Here is a 20588-nt window from a genome sequence, read left to right as displayed (position 1 = left end):
GAAAGTTTTTCCACCGTCCCTATAGTTTGGTTTAGTAATCAAAACTAATCCAAGTTCAAAACTTCCCAGAGGCTGCATTTTCTAACGTAACATTTATTGAAAAACTTGGCAAAATCATTTGTATTTTGTTAATTTGACTTATTCAGAAATGTGGCCTCTGCTCTGCACACATTCCCTCTAAACGCTGTTTCTCTTCAGGTCATTTTGTTCTACGCTCATTCTGTCCACCTCCACAGCACATTTCTGACCCAGCTTGGCCCTGTAATTGATTTGACATGGTAGATCCAATATCCTCTTCATGATAGTCAAACTTTAGTATGATAACTTTACGCAGCCCCCATTCTTGCTTTTATAGGGGTATAATGTTTCCACATGTTATGTGTCCACAGCATTATTTTCCCCCTATGAGTTCTTGGGAGCAAACGTTCAGAACACAAAACAGAGAACATTACAACAAACTATGAACAAGTGCACTTAAATTGTCTTGTATATGTTTTAAGGAGGAGTACATTTTTAGGCAAGGATATTTCATCTGTTGAAGATGAGTTTTTAAATGTTCTCAGAATAAAAAAAATCCCCAGGGGAATATTCAGACCGGTTCTTGAAAAAAATGTTTTGGTTCATTAAACCCGCCTAATTATTACAATTATCACATCTCCACAAGCTTAAGAAAAGTCAAGTGATCCCCTCATGTGTTTCATTGTCTGCAGCGCAACATTTGCATGGATGTGTTCCACTCAGCCACGGGTCCGCGCAGCAGCCTTTGTTAAATCAGCGCAACTGTTGATAGACCACGCGGAGCTTTTTTCCCCCTGAGGAATCCGGAGGAACTCAGTAAGAAGAATAGATCATCTCCTCATCTCCAACATCACTGTAATTAAACAATGCTACTGGACGCACAATTTCTGCCAACTGCGCCCAAAATAGGACAATTGTTTAGTTTTACGCAATAAAAACGCATCATTTTTGTGCGCACAACTTAAACTTTCTGTCAGCATTTATTTATTAAGCATGTAAGAACGTATTAAACATTATATGTTGTTTAAATGGACGCATCCATTAAAAAATTAATTCCTTTAATAAACACTTTTTAAAATTACAGACAAATTTAGTCGAATAAAACAAACTTTAAGAAACACGACTGAAGCGATTAGTCCGCATGTTCAATTAATTGTATTGTTTGTTTCAGATGATTTAATGAATACAATATTAACTGCGTAACTGTGTAGAAGTACATGTCCGAGTTTTTCCTGTTGCTCTGACCCTAGAGACGCTGATTTGATCTTTCGCCTCACCTGGTGAGGATAAAATCACCTGCGTGAATTTATGCTTTCTAACTTTTTACGCACAGGCTGACCTCTTGAGGTCAGTCCAAACAGATCTCTGCTCCTTCTGTCCAATCGCGCAGCCCCTCCTGCCTCCAGACGTCCGGATCTCCAACCAATCACTGCGCAGAGCTCTGAGTCCAAGGGGACAGTGTGCGGGGATAAAATCTTTGACTTCCAACCATCCTCCCAGAGCATCTTCCTAATCATCCCCGGACTTCTGTCACAAACCTGCACATTTTAACTGTTTTCCATCCGAGAAGCATCTCTGGAGATCACTCAGCTGCTCCACTTAAGCCCGGACACAGTTTTTTTTTTTCTTCAAGAGACGACCTGTTACGCACAGGGAAGGAGGCTGGATAGCGAACTGTAGCAGAAGTCGAACAAAACGAAACTGACAAAGGGTTCATTTTGGACTTGAAAGCAACACCTGGTGGAAGATTCATTTTACGTCTTTCCTGACAGAAAGTCAGGAATCATGACAGCGCTTGCAGGAGGGTTACCGAGGATGATGAGGCCAGCTCCTCACCAGAACTACCCACGAGGAGGATACTCACTGGAAGGTGAGCAAACTTTGAATGATCTTCAGGAAGGATAAACCGCAGTTCCTAAATCATTCTTTTAAAAAGATTCTGCAGCAAATTTAATATCTTATTAAACTAAAGTCTGCAATTCTACAGTTATCAATACAATAATTGCTTTAATACATTAAAATCACATAATTTTAATTGATCGGTTAGAACTTTACGTTTAATGTCACAATTTGTTGATTTTATTTAACAAAATTTGATTTTTCCATCTGAAGATTCAACTTATTTAAAAAAAATTTTGTAAATCTGAACTTGTGAGATCTAAAAATATATTCTATTTTCTTTTTAGAGCTTTGTTTTCATTGAACCACAGATTTAGAGCATTTTTAAGGGTGATTTTCTAAATGATTTCTAAAGGTTTTTGTTAAATAACAGTGGCTTGCTGTTTAGTTTCCACACCGTTAGGACAGGGTCGGGTTAACCAACTCGGTGGAGTCTTCATCAACGGCAGACCTCTCCCCAACCACATCCGCCATAAAATCGTGGAGATGGCCCATCACGGCATCCGGCCGTGCGTTATCTCTCGTCAGCTGCGAGTGTCCCACGGCTGCGTCTCCAAAATCCTCTGCAGGTACCAGGAAACAGGCTCCATCAGGCCCGGAGCCATCGGAGGCAGCAAGCCCAAGGTGAGGAAGAAAATCTGCGGTCTTTTATTTCAAGTAATCTCCAAAAAATAAAACATTTTTTATGTAGATTTTTTATAAATTTTATAAACAAATCTTCAAATTAATTGTTTGAATTTATGACGTCAATGTCGTTTAAACGCACAGAAAAGTGCTCCACTTTAATTTGTTTTCATCTTCCTATAAAAATGAGACATTTTGTTTGAAACCAGAGTTTTTCGTTAACACTCGTGAAACAGAAACATACACGACATACAATGAAACGATACATTATTTAATGAAACGTGTGTTCCTCTGGATTCAGAAAATACTTAGAAAATTTGATGTTTTCTTCCACACAAGCCACATATTTTGTTATGTAAGGTGGATTTTTCTTTCTTTTACCAAAGCAAACCGCATCTCCAGAAGTGGACAAGAGAATCGAGGAGTACAAGAGGGAAAACCCTGGAATGTTCAGCTGGGAAATCAGAGACAAACTCCTGAAAGATGGGATCTGCGACAGGAATAACGTCCCTTCAGGTGAACCAAGATAATTAAACACTTCATTATAGTCAAAAAGGGTACAGCCATATTTGACATTGTGATTAAATTCCGCTGCTCAGTTGGTGAGGTGTGAAAGCTTTATCATATTTATCCAACTTTTTCTTTACCTCCCTCTCAGTGAGCGCCATCAGCCGCATCATGCGCTCTAAATTCGGCGGAGTTGGTGAGGAGGAGGAGGAGGAAGATGAGGTGGTCAGGAGGACGATTGAGGAGAACGAACCACGGACTAAACACAGCATCGATGGCATCCTGGGAGACAGATGTGAGTTGATATAACGAGCTAAAATATAAAACCGAGGTTATTGTGACATTTTATCGAATTTTATTTCTTGGTTTGTGGCTGCTTTTCAACTTTACTGTGTGACATTCACGATGAACATAAATAAAGTTCGAATTATTGTTTTTGTCGCCAGTTTGCATAAAAATAACTTATAATTACCTTAAAAATTTTGAATACTAACATCATTTAATAGAAAAAAAATCAGTTGAAACCGTTTAAGTTTTACGCAAGCGTGAAAATCTCCCAAAGTTATAATGTTGTGCATATAGAGCTCTTTTTCAAAACCAAACATTTGTCCAAGTTTCAAGCCTGAGAAACTTTTTTTTTTGCACTTAATCGGACACTTGAGGATGAACTTCAGGGAACAAAGCGTGCAGAGTCCATTCAGTCTCACACCTCAGTTTGACGCGCACAAAAGCCAAACTCCAGTGAGCGGCTCAGTGGTGTACAAAAAGATGCCAGTGCTTTTCAAAATGAGGAAAGAAAGGGGGAGAAAAACTGTGCTGACAAAAGAGCGAGAGAAGACATTATGAACCCGCAATGAGCGATGAATTATTCAGGGACACCAACGGGTCCAACGCGACCTGGCTCGAATCGGCATTTATCTCACAATTAAGAGTTTTTATTTCAATTTAGGCCAAAAATTATGGAGAAAGAAACCAAACCATTAGAAAAAACACTTGTTGATTTATGACCTGTTGGGCTGATGAGAGGTAAATCATTAAAGGTCTCGTGCGTTTCTTTGTGCGTAAACATGTCTGTAGGTTTATTTTAACCCTTTCGTATGACCAGTTTAAATATTTTATTCTTAACTTTGTAAAAAAAAGAAAAGAAAGAAACGTTCCAAAACGCAGAAGAAGCTGCATCAGATTTAATCCAACCCCGTCTCCGTTAGCGTTTTGTCTTTGCGCAGCGATCCTTCAGCGGCTAAACTCAGGGAAACTCTCCTCCTCACTAGATTAAACCCAAAACCTTTTATTTTTCTCCACTTTCATCTCAGACCATTTGTCTGAAATTTTCCCTTTCGCCCTGGGCGCAGACGTCCCGCGCGGGACGGTCCACGTCCACTGGCTCACTAAAACACATAATGCAGATTATTCTGCACCCAAATAAAGCAACCAACCAAGTAAAAAAACATAAATAAATAAACTCGCTTATTGCATGATATAGATCCCAATAAATAGATTCTCCAATCAGTTTTAAAGCAGATATTTTACTCAAAATTGTAAAAAGACAGATAATAAAAGAGAATTTCCTCCACTGATAAACAGAACAGCACCGTTTTATTCTTGTGTCTCTCTCCTGAAAGTAGTTGTTGTTTTTGTTCTTTTATGAGGCTTCATTAAAATGTGAAAAGGCTGATTTGGGGACTGAAAGAGTGTCTTCTGGCCAAATATTGATTAAGTAGGTGTTTGCAGAGGCCATTGTTGTGGTGGGGAGAGGCCTGTTGCTCTCTGCCCCTTTCTCCTCTACCTCCATTGTTGGCCTTCCTTAAGTGTTGAGATCAAAGCTGACTCATTTAGATTTATTTGTCTGGGAAAAAGGAAAGCCAAAGGCTTGTGGGATAAATACTGGACAGCAACATTTGGATCGATGCAGGAAGAGAATATTTGCTGCATTATTTCTGTTTAAAAGCATTTTAAACCCTAATAAACTGATTTGCAAAAGAGGTAAGAAAATATCTCACATTTTATTGTGTTGCCAGGAGTTTGTGCTCATCCTCAGCAGGACAGATTTAATTGATAGCATCCTCCATTTATTAGTGTTAGCGCTTTAGCCTTTAGCCTCATTGAACTAATTAAAGTAACCAAAGTCACGAAAGACAGACAGCCACTCTTGCAGGATCTGTTTATGGCAGGAGGGGGTGAAAAGCAGAAAGGAGGGGAGGGAAAAAAGAAAGCTCAGAAATACAAACAGTCAAAGGGATAACTTTTCTTTAAAGGGGTTCCTGCAGGGCCTGAGTGAATGAGCCCAGTTCTTTCAATTCTGCCATGGTGAACGCAGTCAACATGTAATAATTGGTTTCATTGAGGTGCATTCCAACAATCTGCTGCCATTCTCCTGCCCCCATTGTCCGGAGGCAGGCACATAGCCAGGGGGACAGGAGGAATCAAGTGCTGACAAAACATGAAAGATTTAGCTGCTTTTTTGTTGAAGGAGCTGAGTAGGACTTTGTTTGTGTAAATAAACTGGGTTACTGGCTCCCTGGGACTCAGAATGGAGGAGATTTTGGTGAAAGAGAGGAGAGTGGAGTGATCGGATTTGTTCTGAAGCAGGCACAATGTGGAACGTATGCTCCAAAGGGGGAAATGATGATGATAACACATGTCAATTTTTGTAACTTATGTCCAAACGAGACAAGATATGCTGCTTCCATGCACATTTTAGCATCCTGACAGCAAATCAGAGCTACAAATAGGAATATTTTACCTTTCTTTCAGAAAATAAACTTTTGATTGGAGATTTGAATGAGGCAGAAGGTCCAAAAGCAACCGGAGAAATGTCTGCTGCAGCCGTGTTTTACTTTCCTCTGAGGGCCTCATTCCTAATTTTCCTGCATTAATGGAGCTTAGAGTATTTGTTTATTCTGCTGACTGGATGGAAAATGAACAACCCAAATGTAAAAAGTAAAATTCAGATAGATAGATAGATAGATAGATAGATAGATAGATAGATAGATAGATAGATGATAGATAGATAGATAGATAGATAGATAGATAGATAGATGATAGATAGATAGATAGATAGATAGATGATAGATAGATAGATAGATAGATGATAGATAGATAGATAGATAGATAGATAGATAGATAGATAGATAGATAGATAGATAGATAGATAGATAGATAGATAGATAGATAGATAGATGATAGATAGATAGATAGATAGATAGATAGATAGATAGATAGATAGATAGATAGATAGATGATAGATAGATAGATAGATAGATAGAGAGATAGATAGATAGATAGATAGATAGATAGATAGATAGATGATAGATAGATAGATAGATAGATAGATGATAGATAGATAGATGATAGATAGATAGATAGATAGATAGATAGATAGATAGATAGATAGATAGATAGATAGATAGATAGATAGATGATAGATAGATAGATAGATAGATAGATAGATAGATAGATAGATAGATAGATAGATGATAGATAGATAGATAGATAGATAGATGATAGATAGATAGATAGATAGATAGATAGATGATAGATAGATAGATGATAGATAGATAGATAGATAGATAGATAGATAGATAGATAGATAGATGATAGATAGATAGATGATAGATAGATAGATAGATAGATAGATAGATAGATAGATAGATAGATAGATAGATAGATAGATGATAGATAGATAGATAGATGATAGATAGATAGATAGATAGATAGATAGATGATAGATAGATAGATAGATAGATAGATAGATAGATAGATGATAGATAGATAGATAGATAGATAGATAGATAGATAGATAGATAGATAGATAGATAGATAGATAGATAGATAGATAGATAGATAGATAGATAGATAGATAGATAGATAGATAGATAGATAGATAGATAGCTAGATAGATAGATGATAGATGATAGATAGATGATAGATAGATAGATAGATAGATAGATAGATAGATAGATGATAGATAGATAGATGATAGATAGATAGATAGATAGATAGATGATAGATAGATAGATAGATAATAGATAGATAGATAGATAGATAGATGATAGATAGATAGATAGATAGATAGATAGATACATAGATACATAGATAGATAGATAGATAGATAGATAGCTAGATGATAGATAGATAGATAGATAGATAGATAGATGATAGATAGATAGATGATAGATAGATAGATAGATAGATAGATGATAGATAGATAGATAGATAATAGATAGATAGATAGATAGATAGATAGATGATAGATAGATAGATAGATAGATAGATAGATACATAGATACATAGATAGATAGATAGATAGATAGATGATAGATAGATAGATAGATAGATAGATGATAGATAGATAGATAGATAGATAGATAGATAGATGATAGATAGATAGATAGATAGATAGATAGATAGATAGATAGATAGATAGATAGATAGATAGACAGACAGACAGCCAGACAGACAATTCTCTTAAAAAAGAAGGAAAAAATCCACACTGACTTATCTGCAAATGAATGCAGACTCTATGCTTCATTAAAGCCTCTTTCTCTGTTGGCACCTTCATTGTGATCCTCCAATATTAATTCAAAGGACAATTAATGAATGCAGACCAACTTTGAAGTAATGGGCCAGGGTCCTGCCCCGAGCCGGCCCCTCTGCGCTGATGTACTCTCCACATTCTCCCCTACTAACCCCAGAGACTCTGTGAAGTGACTGAAAGGGAGGCAGTGAGCAATAGAAGGTCAAGAAGAGGAGCCTCGGCAGGGAAAAAGGGAGCTCTCTATTTCCTTGGAAGTATTAGCCAAGCAAAACTCTGTTGATGGGGAGGATAAAGAGGTGTGAGGAGAAAAGGGTCTGGGGCAAGATGGCTTTGCAAAGAGGAGCACAATGGGATGGTTAATTGAGTAAAGGCAGACAGCGTTGTCAATCACTTAACTTTGTTTAGCCTCACTTTCTGTGAAGCAGTTTGGTCCGGCACATTGCACTTTATGGACATGCCAGCACAACTCCCTCACTGTTTGATTGATCACTAAAAAAAATAATACAAAGCTCTTTTCTGTGTTTATTCTGCAAATCAAAGGAAATTAAACAATGTTGATTAATAAAAATGTGACAAATGTTGATGATTTCTCTCCCTGCTCACTGAGAAGCTGTGAAGTGTAGCAGTCGGGTCAGTAGTGAGGATGTTTTCAGTGCAGTGGCGGCAGAAAGGTCAGGGGCCAACTTAGGGTCACTCAACTGTTACAACGATCGAGCCCCAGGAAAGGGAGGTTACCACAACGTTTGGGAAATGATGTCAACTGACTAATATAAATGTGCCACACCAAGAAATTGGCGAATTTTCACTCCTCGTAGTAGTTACTTGACTCAGATAGTTTATTTTTGTTGTTTTTATGCGTCTCGCCTAAAGAAGGCGGGTCTTCATCGTTGCCAGTTAGTCTCTGTTTGACTGGAACGTGCAGCGGCCTGGCCTTTCGCTGCAGCCCCGCGTGGGCTCTGTGAAGCCACTTTGTCTCTGCTCCTAGGGTGGAAATGCCACCGTGAAACTGTCACCTAACTCCACCGCAGTGGAACTAAATAATAACCATCACACACTGGGTAAGATAAAAGCCACGTAGGGCCGTTTGTGGCTTCTTGTCGCTGCACCAGCAGTAGACAGATACATCTTTCAACTTCACATCGCCGGCCATTTCTTTGTCCATTTAGTGCCAACCTCCTGCGCTCTCCTGCTCATTTTTGTTGTCCATCACATCGTCATCTCGTGCTCTTTTTTAAATCCATCACCCCCCTCCTCCACCACCTTCTCCTCCTCCTCCTCCTCCTCCTCCTTTCCCAGGCAGCTGCAGGTTCCTGGGGGCTCTTTAGCAAGTCAAGTGAGCAGCCCACTCACACCCTGTTTTTTTTCTTCCTCCTAAACTGTTAACCCCAGCTGAGTCCATAAGCTGTCAGTTAACCATTCTTCCTCCCCAGAGCATCTGCTCGCTCGGGCTCTATATGTGGCATGCAGCGATTTTATTCAGAGGCTCGCTGAGCGGTGGCCTGAAAGGTGCCAGATCTACTTCCCTGGGCAAATAGTGAGTTCATTTGTCTCTTATGCCCTTTGTTTCGTGTTGCAAACACATGTCACCAGCTCAATTACCTTCCCTATTAACACGGTTTGGAGGACGGGCGAGCCAGCCCCTACTAAGATAAGGCCATAAACTCACCCACGTTTTCATTCTCCTTCTTTCTGCAGCTCTTCATCCCATTTCCATCTTTTCAATCCTCTTGCTTGGAGTTTATTCTCTTTCATGCATTCTGTTTTCATTTGTTGTCATCAAGCATGAATCTCTTCATGGTTGCTTGGTGGATGTGCATGCCTCTTCATGTTAGCATCTTGGATGGGGTGGATGCCTGCCAGGAAGAGTCTGGGTTGCAGTGGTAAACAAGAGCAGACTTTACCCTCGTTTCTGAAGCTCGTCAGAGGTTCCTGCTGCAGGTGAAGCTAACAGAGCTGGGTATTCGCCAAGTTCCCATTTGTGACCCGCTTGAGTTTGTCTTCCTTTCCTGTCAGCTTCCTTTCATTTGGCGAGTAGTGGATGCACTTCACCTTTCATTTTATGGGTGAATGCACCTGTTGAATTTTACTCTTTGTGTCAACATTTCTGAGTCACTCCAAAAAATGTTCTACTATCAAAACAAGCTCATCTTCACTTAGTTTCAACTCAGTTAGATGAAATTATTCACCAGGCTCCATTTCTGCTTGATGGATATTAATCTGTCCTTCTGAATTTTGTCTGAGTTGCAGCCTCACCGTCAACAGCTATTGGACATTTTCAGCTCCTTGTTGCTTTATCTGCAGCGTAAAACTTGATTTGGGTGTATAAGTAACGAGGTTGAGACCTCCCTTTGTGTGACCAGTATCCTTTTCTGTCATTTGTTGTAGAGAATGTGTGGGAACGAGCCCATTCCTGCATCAACGTTTTGGAATTAATCTAAGACGCAAGAAATGTGTTTGAAAACGTCATCGATGTAGTGACGATAGAGTCCAGAGACACAGCACCCCTCACGCCCCCAGCATCCTCTTGAGGTGCCTTCAGCTTTCCATCTCTTCTCCATGTCAACCCTTTCACTCCCCCATCCCCCAGCTTTGTGCCCTCAGGCCATGGAAGGAGGGGATGAAGGGCTGCTCCCCTGCTGTGCCCCTCCACAGCCCCAGTGGCCCTTCTCTGGACCCTTTTGTGCCCCCTTTCCCTCCCACTCCTCATTCCCCTACTCAGCCACTGCCTCTACAGTCCCCCCATCCCCATCCTACCCCTCAGTCCCTCCCTTCTCTCCCATCTCCCCTGCTGGGCAGGTGACAGGCCCCTGAATGCGAGCCCAGGCGTCCCTGATGGCTCCTACAGATGGAGCGTGGTAATCGGTCCAATAGAGCCCTGCCACAGGCTTTTCCCTGCTAAGATACAAAGGCTTGGCCGCATCACTTCCAAAAAAACAAAAGTTTTGTGAGCGGAAAAGACAAAGAGTGAGCCAAGTGATGACAAAAGCAGCACTGTCATTTGTCATTATGCAATTGTTTGTAATGGAGAGTTTTCTGTGGAGTTACTAATAATAAAAACAGAAGAGAAGAAAACACTTCCAGGGACCTTTTTCTTTGCAGCCATGTTTTAATTTTTCTCAAAGTTTTTTTGTGTTTTTCCGTATCTGATGTGAGATAAAAAGCAAGTTTCACTCAGCGATCCCAAGCAAACATTCTCATTATTTATTTTGCTCGGCTTGAACTCGAAAATTTGCTCCAATTGGTCTCACAGTCTTGCACAAACAAACCCAAACTCATTCAGCAAGCATCAGCATTTTTCCAGCAGTTTGCAGAGAGTCCATTTTTCCAGCGTGAAGCTCCAGTTTCAAATGTCATAAAGCTCTTGTCTTAGCATCAGGATCCAGTTTGCCAGCGGCTCTTTGAGCTGCAGCATTCCCACAGGCCAAATCCGTGTGTAATGCCTGGTCAGACACACACTGGCAACCAGCACAAACATTTCCTGCTCACGTCCAGCGGCTCCAGAGGCAAGGGGAGATCCCTGTGTCCCCCCCCCCCCCCCTCCCTTCTTTCTTTATGTCTGACTTGGCACTTTTTTTAATTAAAGCTTTAAATCTTGAGAGCAGAAAGAGAGAGAGAGAGAGAAAGAGGGAGCAAGAGAAAGTATTCTCCTGCCTACACCTGCCTCGCTGCTTTGAGCCTCTCATTAATTCACTCGGAGTGTTTTGCTGCATAGTTTAAGTGTCAAGAAGGTGCAGCAAACTCCTCTCCGAGTGTCCCTTTGGGGTGGATTCCGTCCCTCCCTGTTTTGAGACACATTAATGTAGTCTCACCGCCCAGACGCATGTTTGTGAATGTCCACACTCAGAGATGGCTGCTTGTAAATGCAATAAGCAACAGAAGGCTGTCATGTTGGTGTTTGCTTAGCCAGCCTGTAACCTAACGGGGGAACTCGAACAAGCCATCACTGGAACTCCTCTTTTCCTGAATTAGATCCCAAACTGAACAGACGGATTAGGAAGCACTTGTTAAAGGCTGCATTTCTTGCACTACAGGATGCTATCGGCGTTACACACAGCATGGCTAAGACCAGGGGAGACATGGTGTCCCAGGCAATAGACGCCCCAGAGGGGAATAGTCCTTTTTAATCCATGTTCAAGCAGCCTCTGGCTTTTGATCCCCTCAGGATCCACTGAGGAGTTTACAGGAACAGGGGGACACAGTCTGAAGTGGCTTTGCTCTGCATAATCTCTTGTCTTGGATCTGGGCATTGTGAAATAATAAAAAACAATATCACTACAAAATCTCATCCTTTCCACCAAGTAAGAGCGTATTTGTTTTGCAACCCCAGCCAGTCACTCGGATGAGGGCTCGGACGTGGACTCTGAGCCAGGCCTGCCTTTGAAGAGGAAGCAGCGCCGCAGCCGGACCACCTTCACAGCGGAGCAGCTGGAGGAGCTGGAGAGGGCCTTCGAGCGCACGCACTACCCCGACATCTACACCCGAGAGGAGCTGGCTCAGAGGGCCAAACTCACAGAGGCTCGCGTCCAGGTCAGGCATTCATGCACAAGAAGTTGGAGACTGAATCAGGACAGCAATGTGTCACTCTGTCATAAATATGTGTCATGTGGGTGTTAAATTATCCAGGGGTATTGCCACGCATTCCTTACAGCCATTAAGACACGTGTTTCCCTCCAACCCCTCCTCCCTGACACTCATCCCTGATCCTTTTTTTTTTGCTGCAAAGAAAAACTAATATTGCAGCTCTTTGTAGGAAAGAAAGCTTCTATTTTTGCCAAAATTCTGCCAGAAGGTGCTCCGTAAAGATCTGCAAATAGATGCTTAATTTAGATAGCTGCTAGATGTAGCCTTTAACAGCCATGACGGCCCTCCGGCGTTATCTGAATCCCGTGACTTGCGGTAGTGCACAAAGATGTGGTTTCACTGCACTGCACAGATGTTAAGATCTCTATCAGTTTAGCTCCCCTGTTACGGGACAGAGAGGACTCCACTACACACAATATCACTGACCTGGAACAGAGTACACCCGCAAATAAAAAAGGAGCATGCAATTACTCTGTGAGTGAAGTTATCCCTCTTATGCGTAACTGTGCTCTTCTCTCAGGTGTGGTTCAGCAACAGGAGAGCCCGCTGGAGAAAACAAGCAGGTGCCAATCAGCTGATGGCTTTCAACCACCTCATACCTGGTGGGTTTCCTCCATCAGCAATGCCTGGCCTGCAACCCTATCAGCTGTCGGACAGCCCCTACCCTCCTACTTCTATAGCTCAAGGTAAATAAACACATCAAAAATTGAATTAGGCAATGTTCATTTTTATATAAAAAACATCAGTTTTGTTGCATGAGCAAAGCTGGACTTAAGTGGGGCTTTTTCTTCTCGGCAGCCTCTGAACAGCCTGGTACCGTGCACCGGCCGCAGCCTTTACCCCCGACCTCCGTGCACCAGAGTGGGATCGGCTCATCCGCAGCCTCCCAGGATGGCTCGGCGTACTGCCTTTCTTCTGGAAGACACAACTTCTCAGGATACTCGGATAGTTTTGTGGCCCCAACAGGACACGGCAGCGCTGTTAACCCCAGCATTAGCAACAGCCTCTCACCACAGGTCAGCCTGAGTACCTCATGCTTACACGTGAAGTAGAAACGTAAAGTAAAAAAAGACACACACTAATCTAAATGAATCAAATTAGCAAACAGAAGGCCAACAGTTCTGGATGAAATGCACCATATGCATATATGACAACACACACACTTCCCTGTATGACCTGCAGCATGGGGTGTCATTGTTTTGACATTGATGAAACCTTGTTAGGATACAGAACGAGGTAGCTTTTCATTTTTGTTTACTCTGACAGACAGTTTGATGAATTTAAAACGTGGCCAGCGTCAGTCACAGGAGTGGCAGGAAGCACCAGACACAAGGAAGGATGCGTGGATGTCAGATGATGACACAAATCAAAACTGAAAAGACAATTATGGTCGATTACACAGTCATCAGTGTCCATCAGTGGCTCCCTACCGGCCCAGAAGATGGACTAACAGGCGTAAAATGAGCTTTGAACCGCCACAAAGGGTGGCCGGCCTTCTTGCAATGCATGCTGGGTACTTATTCCCATGAGGGAGAATCTCAGACTCCTGTTAGGCACAGATAAAAATAAAAATACAACAACGTAACGGCAGGCTGGGTTGTTTTTGTTAATGCCTGAGGATGAATTCATTCTGAGAACAACATGAAGATATTTGTCTGCCAGGGTGCCCAATCAGAAGATTGCACCATTCAAGTAGAAATGATTGACTTTTCTGATGTATTAGCTCTGGTTTAGTGGCGCAATTTGTTTCTCTTCCTATTTTTCGTGTGAATGAGTTTTCTCGTGGGTGAATCCCTGTTTGTGTTGAAAAGTGCATCAGAGGGCCATAGGACTCTAGGAGGCGCTATTTAAATACGAGCTGTTTACTATTTAAATAGAAACAGCATAAAAGCTAAAAATGGAATACGGCCAGCTACAAATGGACTACTTTGCTCCCATAACTTCAGATAATTACTTAGCTGCAGCATAAACGGCATGCAGCCTTCTGTAACAGGTCATGGTGTGAGTTCACACAACCAAGGGGTCACAAACTCCTATAAACAGGCCAAAGGTGGCGAGACCTCCTGCATGGTTTCAACATTAACCTTTGTGGTCAGCTTGTTGAGAATGGAAATCTCATCTTGCAAATCGGACGGCAGACTTTGAAGGTTTCCTCAGTCTGGGAATGCAATCACCGAGTGTTCCAGTGTCTTAATTGATTGAAATGAAGTAATCCATCCCATCCTAACAAAGTGTGTAATTTATGCAAATGAGTCACTTTGTTGGCTAATTTGTTTTAATTCATGTGTTCATTGCAGCTGTTTGAATGTATATTGCAATGCAGGTTTTCTCCATTTCATATGATGATGGAATTAATTTTCAGATTTTCACTTAATAAGTGAGAGGAAATGAGAAGTGATTAAATTGGGTGACATTGATAGTTAGATGTCTTTTTGAACTTGAAAAAGTTAGCAGCTTCAGTTTTGTCCAATCGCTGTAGCTTGGTGGATTTTATCCAAAATCCTTGTCAGATTGGTGCTCCTCGAGTTATCTCAACTCCAAATTTGTCTATAAAAGCTAGTTCTTTCTACTTTCTACCCTATATACATCCCGCTAACTCCAGATATGGTCACATCGGTGCAGCACAGACTCTTGTTATGGATAAGATTTGCTTTAGATCAACGATACTGTTAGTTCTGTGTTGAGAGCTGCAGCCAAGCCAATGGCTATCTCCATCTCTGGCGTCTCAGTGCTGATCTGGTGCATACCAAAGCAATCCTTTCTCACCAAGGAAGCAGGCAGCCAGGATTTGCACCCCCCTGGGACCTAATCTCCGGAACAACCTCAAAACAGACACAGTATCAGGGACTGCTGCCGTTTCAGATGCAGAGAGAAAGTGCACGAGCACAGAGATCAGTGACACATTTTGCACAAACTATCGTTTGCACATGTGCATAAAACACAACTGCCTTGCATGTGAAGACTTGTGTAGCTGGATAGATGCTCAAAGTTACAAAAAAGTTATGATTTATTAAATGAATGATTTTTTTGTGCCAAAGTAAAAGCACTAAAACAAAATTTATTGAGAGAAATAAACTGGCTTGGAGCAAAAGACAGAAAAATGGGCCTGAGATCAAATCATATGGAAAGATTTGACTTCACCTGAGTTAGTCTCCATTTGTGTGCATCAACCAGTCTGCAGGCTGCTGTGAAAGCCTTTTTTCACGTCCCTCTCATTAATTACTCAGTCCTCCTCATCTCTTTAGTTCGAGGCTATTTGGTTTTTGTTCTCGACTCCAGTTTTCTTCAGCATAGGCTGTAATTCTTGTTCTCCCTTTAACAGCCTTTTTGAGGCATTTTCACGACTGCTTCGCACGCAAACTCTCGCGCAGCTGTTGATAATGTATCACCGATACCCCCGCGGTCCTGACATCAGAACAAAACATAGCTGCTACACATACACGTGCACATGCATATACCTACTGTTAGAGGCACAGCACCACCCGATAGCATGGCTCAGATACACTCACACAACCCAGCCTCCTCCTTCTTCCCACACACCCTTTGACCTCTTTACCCTGGCTTTATGAGGACATGCTGATTTAGGATAAAAAACAGTCGGCGGAAGAAAGTAAAGACACTGAAGAAAAGAAATTCAAGTCACTGATGTGGAATGATACACACCTATTTGCTTACGTGCGTTGAATTCAAGCAAACTTCCGTCATTTTAGCCAGATTCGGAAAAACTTGGTTTAAAATTAAAATTGTTCTGACCAAAAAGGGAAGAGGAATGTGTTCATTATCTATTTAAAAACTGTTTGGTAGGATATGACAATTGTAAGGCATGATGATCATCCGCTCTTCTTTTTGGCTCCTTTAAGGTTATGGGTCTGTTGAACCCAAGCGCAGTCCCACATCAGTCCCAGAGTGACTTTGCCCTCTCTCCCCTGACTGGAGGCATTGAACCCAATGGAGCCATGGCTGCTAGCTGTCATGGCTCTCAGCGACTGGAAGCTCTACCAAGCCTGCCCAGCATGGCTGCCCTACCAAGTTCCCAGTCCTACTGCCCACCATCCTACACATCGCCAGCCTACGCGGTTGACCATCATCCCACTTACCAGTATGGACAATACAGCCAGAGCAAGGTACTTGGATTCATTACTTTAGATGGAATCTGTTATTCATGCATGCATAACATCAGAATCAGAAGGGTTTTATGCCATATGTGTGAGAAATCACAACATTAGGAAACAGCTGCGGCACTTGGTGCAAAAAGAAAGATAAAAATAAGAGATAGGCAAGTAATATAATCATGATAAACATAATGAAATAGAGTGACAGTAATTAGAGAAATGGCTACTATGTACAAGACAGTGTAGGTACTGATCAGAGCGGAACAGCTCAGGTGCAAATACAACACAGGGTCAAGCAACTGGAGTGGGCAGTCCTAGGATTGTAATTCATGACTCCAACTGCAGAGGGGAAGAAAGTGTTCTTGTGGAGAAAGGTTCTGGTCCGAGTCGATCAGAAGCTCCTGTCGGATGGGAGTGAGTCAAAAAGACTGTGGGTGACACGGGTCAGCTGTTATCTGACCTGCACACCTCTGTCCTGGAGTTGTACAGGTCCTGTGTGGAGGGGAATTTTCAATTCAATTCATTTATATAGCGCCAAATCACGACAAGAGTTGTCTCAAGGCACTTCACGTAATAAACATTCCAATTCAGGTCAGTTCATTAAGCCAATCAGAAATAATGTTTCCTATATAAGGAACCCAGCAAATTGCATCAAGTCACTGATTAGTGTCAGTGACTTTACGGCAATCCTCATATTTAATAATTTGCAGCCAATGACCTTCTTAGCAGCTGCAATCTCGCTTAGACTACTCAAATTAACTTTTGATGGGACCCTCGTATCCACCTTAAATAGACTACCGGTTATTCAGAATGCTGCTACCAGGATCCTGATCAGCATTAACCACCGTAGCCACATTACTCCATGCTGGCGTAGCTTCACTGGCTTCCGGTGACCTTTAGGGTGTGTTTTAAGGTCCCGATCTTCACATACAATGTTCTCAATGGCCTGGCACCTCCCTTCTTGTCTGTACTGCTTGCCCCTTGTGTTCCAATGCGTATGCTAAGGTCTGCTGATCTGCTGCTGCTCTACACTCTGCAGATGAGATGTAAATCTCAGCGGGAACAAGCTTTTATATATGCTGCCCCGTCACTCTGGAATTCACTTCCTCTTTTGGCCAGACAGGCTCCATCTCTACCCAGTTTTAAACCTCGTCCAAAGACTCATTTTTGTGCCTTGGCCTTTGGTTTGACTTGTAATTTGTTGTATATTTGGTGTACAGCTCCCATGCTGTTCAAATGTGCTACGTAAATAAAAATGGAATGGTATGGTAGGTGCTTCCTCAAACAGAGTTTCCACACAGATTCACACTGACTGAGGCCATATTAGTCTTTGACCTATGATTTAGCTCTTTGATTAGGTTTAGATTTTTCAACCCAGAGTCCAAGTTAATTGCAAAGACCCTCTGATGAGCAAGCTGTTCAAATCATAGTGCGCTGCACTGAAATTACATCTGTGTTGGGGTGCGCTCATTGGCCAAGTTACCTCAGTTTACATTACCATCAATGAACCATCCACGTAGCCCAATTCTTATCCTAACACACACGTTTTCACTAACGGTCCTCCCGTGACCCCGTGTGATGAGCCTGCCCATCACAACTACAGCACAGCTCACCTAACCATGTAACAACCCCCGTTTAACAAGGATAGATGCCTAAATAAAAAGAGCCACTTCCCAAAGCGTGTTTGACAGGAGGGAGAGCGCTGAGTGGGTCTGAAGGGGTTCGCTGTTGAAGGCCGATCTGAGGTATACCGCCACATGTTGACCAGCCCGTCCGCGGCAACATCTTGATGTCGTTAATTTAGCCGGACCTGGGAGAGACCCACATGTAGCTTTTGGGGGTTTGATGAAATGTGTATGGGTCTATGTGAACACAGGTATAAAAGCGTGGTAAAGCGCGCTCTTTAGCGGGGGGTGATTATAGCCCTTGGCAGGCCAGGATTAGAACCATGTGTCCCACTGGAGGTCAGATTTAGAGTTGTTATTGATCAGTGAAGCAGTGCCAGAGACCAGCATGAAGGTAGTTCTACCAGATCAACACATTTTAGGAAATTCTTTATAACCCATCCCACCAGTTTTTAATCGTATCGCTTTTTAACTCTGTTTCTAGCTTTTCTTCTTCTCAGTGACTTATTTTTCATTTCACGCTGTTTGCTATTTGAGCATGCACCGCAACGAGAAAATGAATAAATTACACACAAAGGCTTCAATTTCCTGTCTCTCCTCCTCAGGTGCCTTTCATTATATGAAGCCCTTGACATGGCCAGCACAAGAGACTTGGATGGTCATTCATCCCTGGAAAGAACCACCACCACAACCACCCCACTGCCTTTTGCCAACTTCCCCAGCCCTGAGGACTGCAAGACAGGCATTGGGGGAGGTTAAAGGGTGTAGTGTTTCATTTCTGAAAAAGAAGAAGAAAAGAGAGGGGGCGATTTAGATGAAGGTGTGGTTATGGCAATGATGAACTTTGAGAGGGATAATTAAGGACTGTAGGTGCAGCTCTACCTGTGTGTCACGCCCCTCTCACAGGACCAATCACAGATCTCCCCCTGTGGTTTAGGAAGAAAAAGAAAACTTTATATTTGATTTTTTTTAATAAATGGAACTGAACTGTCTCTTCCATGGCTTGTTGTGGTCACAGAAAGCTGTTTCAAGAGCGTATGCACTCAAAAGCGATGCTTTTCTTAGACTGTCTTCATCACAACGCCTGAGCAGAGGGATGGCTGCATATGACTTTTATGAAGATGGAGACTAAAATGCATCTGCATCAGGAAACCTGGTGAGGAAACACGAACTGAAGCCAAGCAGAATTGACAAATTCACTGCAACCCAAAGAAAGTGCAATACATTCATACCTCATCTGCTGTAAATGTCCACGGATCAAACATCTCATCAAATCTCATCAATCTTGTTGATTTTGGGTTGTATTCATCGATCAATCAGGGGAACTCACTAGTGAACAGTCTTCAAGTTAAGCCAAATAAAAAATACAATAAAACAACGAAGTAAAAAATTTCAGTACTCTGTTTGACACTTCACTTTTTTTTTGCTTCACATGTTGATTTAGGTGTTACCATTAACTTGCAAATTTTACTTCCCTTTTTTATTTATTTAGCTGTCTTTGATTGTATTCTTCATGCATCACACGTGAGTGCTCACCTGTGCTTAAATAAGTCTTACACAATTTTCATTATTCCACTTTTTTGTGTTCTTTTCTATTTACAGTGGTGTGAAATTATTTTGTCATAAGACGTTCTGTGTAAAGAAAATAGCACTATTACTATTTATAATAAACATTTTCAAAAACTGAATGAATTTGATATTAAATTTGTTTCATTTGTAAGAAACAGTCGCTTTTAATTTCATTATTTTAAATTGTCATGTCAAGTGGACAATTATTAAAGCAATCTTTAATCACTGCTGCAAAAATAATATTTAAAAATTGTCTGCATGTTATAATTGCTAGTTATTTATCATCTAATTGCATTTGTTATTTATAAAATCTTCATAAATTCAAAATTTAAAAATTTGGGAATTTCCACAAAAAAGTCTAAAGATATTACTGTGACATTATGATTATTATAACAGGGAAAACAATGTTTTTGTCTGATGAGCTTATTTGATTAAATGACAAAATTTAAGAAAAAGTTGGAAAAATTTTAGTTATTTCTAAACAGACGAGCAAAAATATTTATTTTGGAGTGGTGTGTAACTACACTTATAAAAACATGCTTTACTAGGTCACATATTTGTCAAATACTTCACATTTACATGTGTCAGTTGTGTGTAAAGGTAATCAACAAATTACAAGCAAAAGCTATTAATTATATTGACAATCTTCTTTTAGATTCAATATAATTTTATAAAAAACTAATATGTATTTTTCTCTCACCCAACTCTTTAAAGACACAAAAATCATAAAAGTTTTTAATTCATGGTTTTATAAAATGCAAGTTTCCTCACAATGTTGTTTTTATTTTTATTTTAGAATCTGTTTTAGAAAGTCTTCTTCAAACATCTCAATATTTACAGTTTTTGTTGCTGATGACAATATTTTTTATCGTAGTAAATGTGATATTTTCTTCTACATAGAAACTGTGTAAACAAACAAAAAATGTACATCACGCATAACCTGATACTTTTATCATAAACACATATTACATTTTATTAAAATCAAATGGTCCTTATTTAAAACAGAATTTTTATGTATGAAAAAAATTGTGCTTAATATTAGTCTCAGCTTAATTTAAATTTGACACAAGAAAAATAATCCATATCTAAAGTTTTATTTGGAGTTTCTAAAATAGT

At 40.9% G+C, this 20588-nt stretch overlaps 1 protein-coding gene across 1 annotated transcript; it reads left to right on the top strand.

The window, feature by feature from the left end:
• The first annotated feature begins 1475 nt into the window (after window positions 1-1475).
• pax3a (paired box 3a) lies at window positions 1476-19595 on the top strand. Its single transcript, XM_015957018.3, has 9 exons — window positions 1476-1888; window positions 2306-2541; window positions 2928-3057; window positions 3200-3343; window positions 11913-12112; window positions 12687-12852; window positions 12965-13182; window positions 16027-16290; window positions 18509-19595. Exons 1-9 carry the CDS (start codon window positions 1804-1806, stop codon window positions 18524-18526), a joined length of 1461 nt encoding a protein of 486 aa, XP_015812504.3. The 5' UTR covers window positions 1476-1803; the 3' UTR covers window positions 18527-19595.
• Window positions 19596-20588: the final 993 nt, after the last annotated feature.

This window comes from Nothobranchius furzeri, chromosome 11 (genome assembly GCF_043380555.1).
Source record: "Nothobranchius furzeri strain GRZ-AD chromosome 11, NfurGRZ-RIMD1, whole genome shotgun sequence".
In the NCBI taxonomy this organism is placed as follows: Eukaryota; Metazoa; Chordata; class Actinopteri; order Cyprinodontiformes; family Nothobranchiidae; genus Nothobranchius; species Nothobranchius furzeri.
Note: the sequence above shows the minus strand (reverse complement) of the source record. Positions and strands in the feature narration are given on the sequence as shown.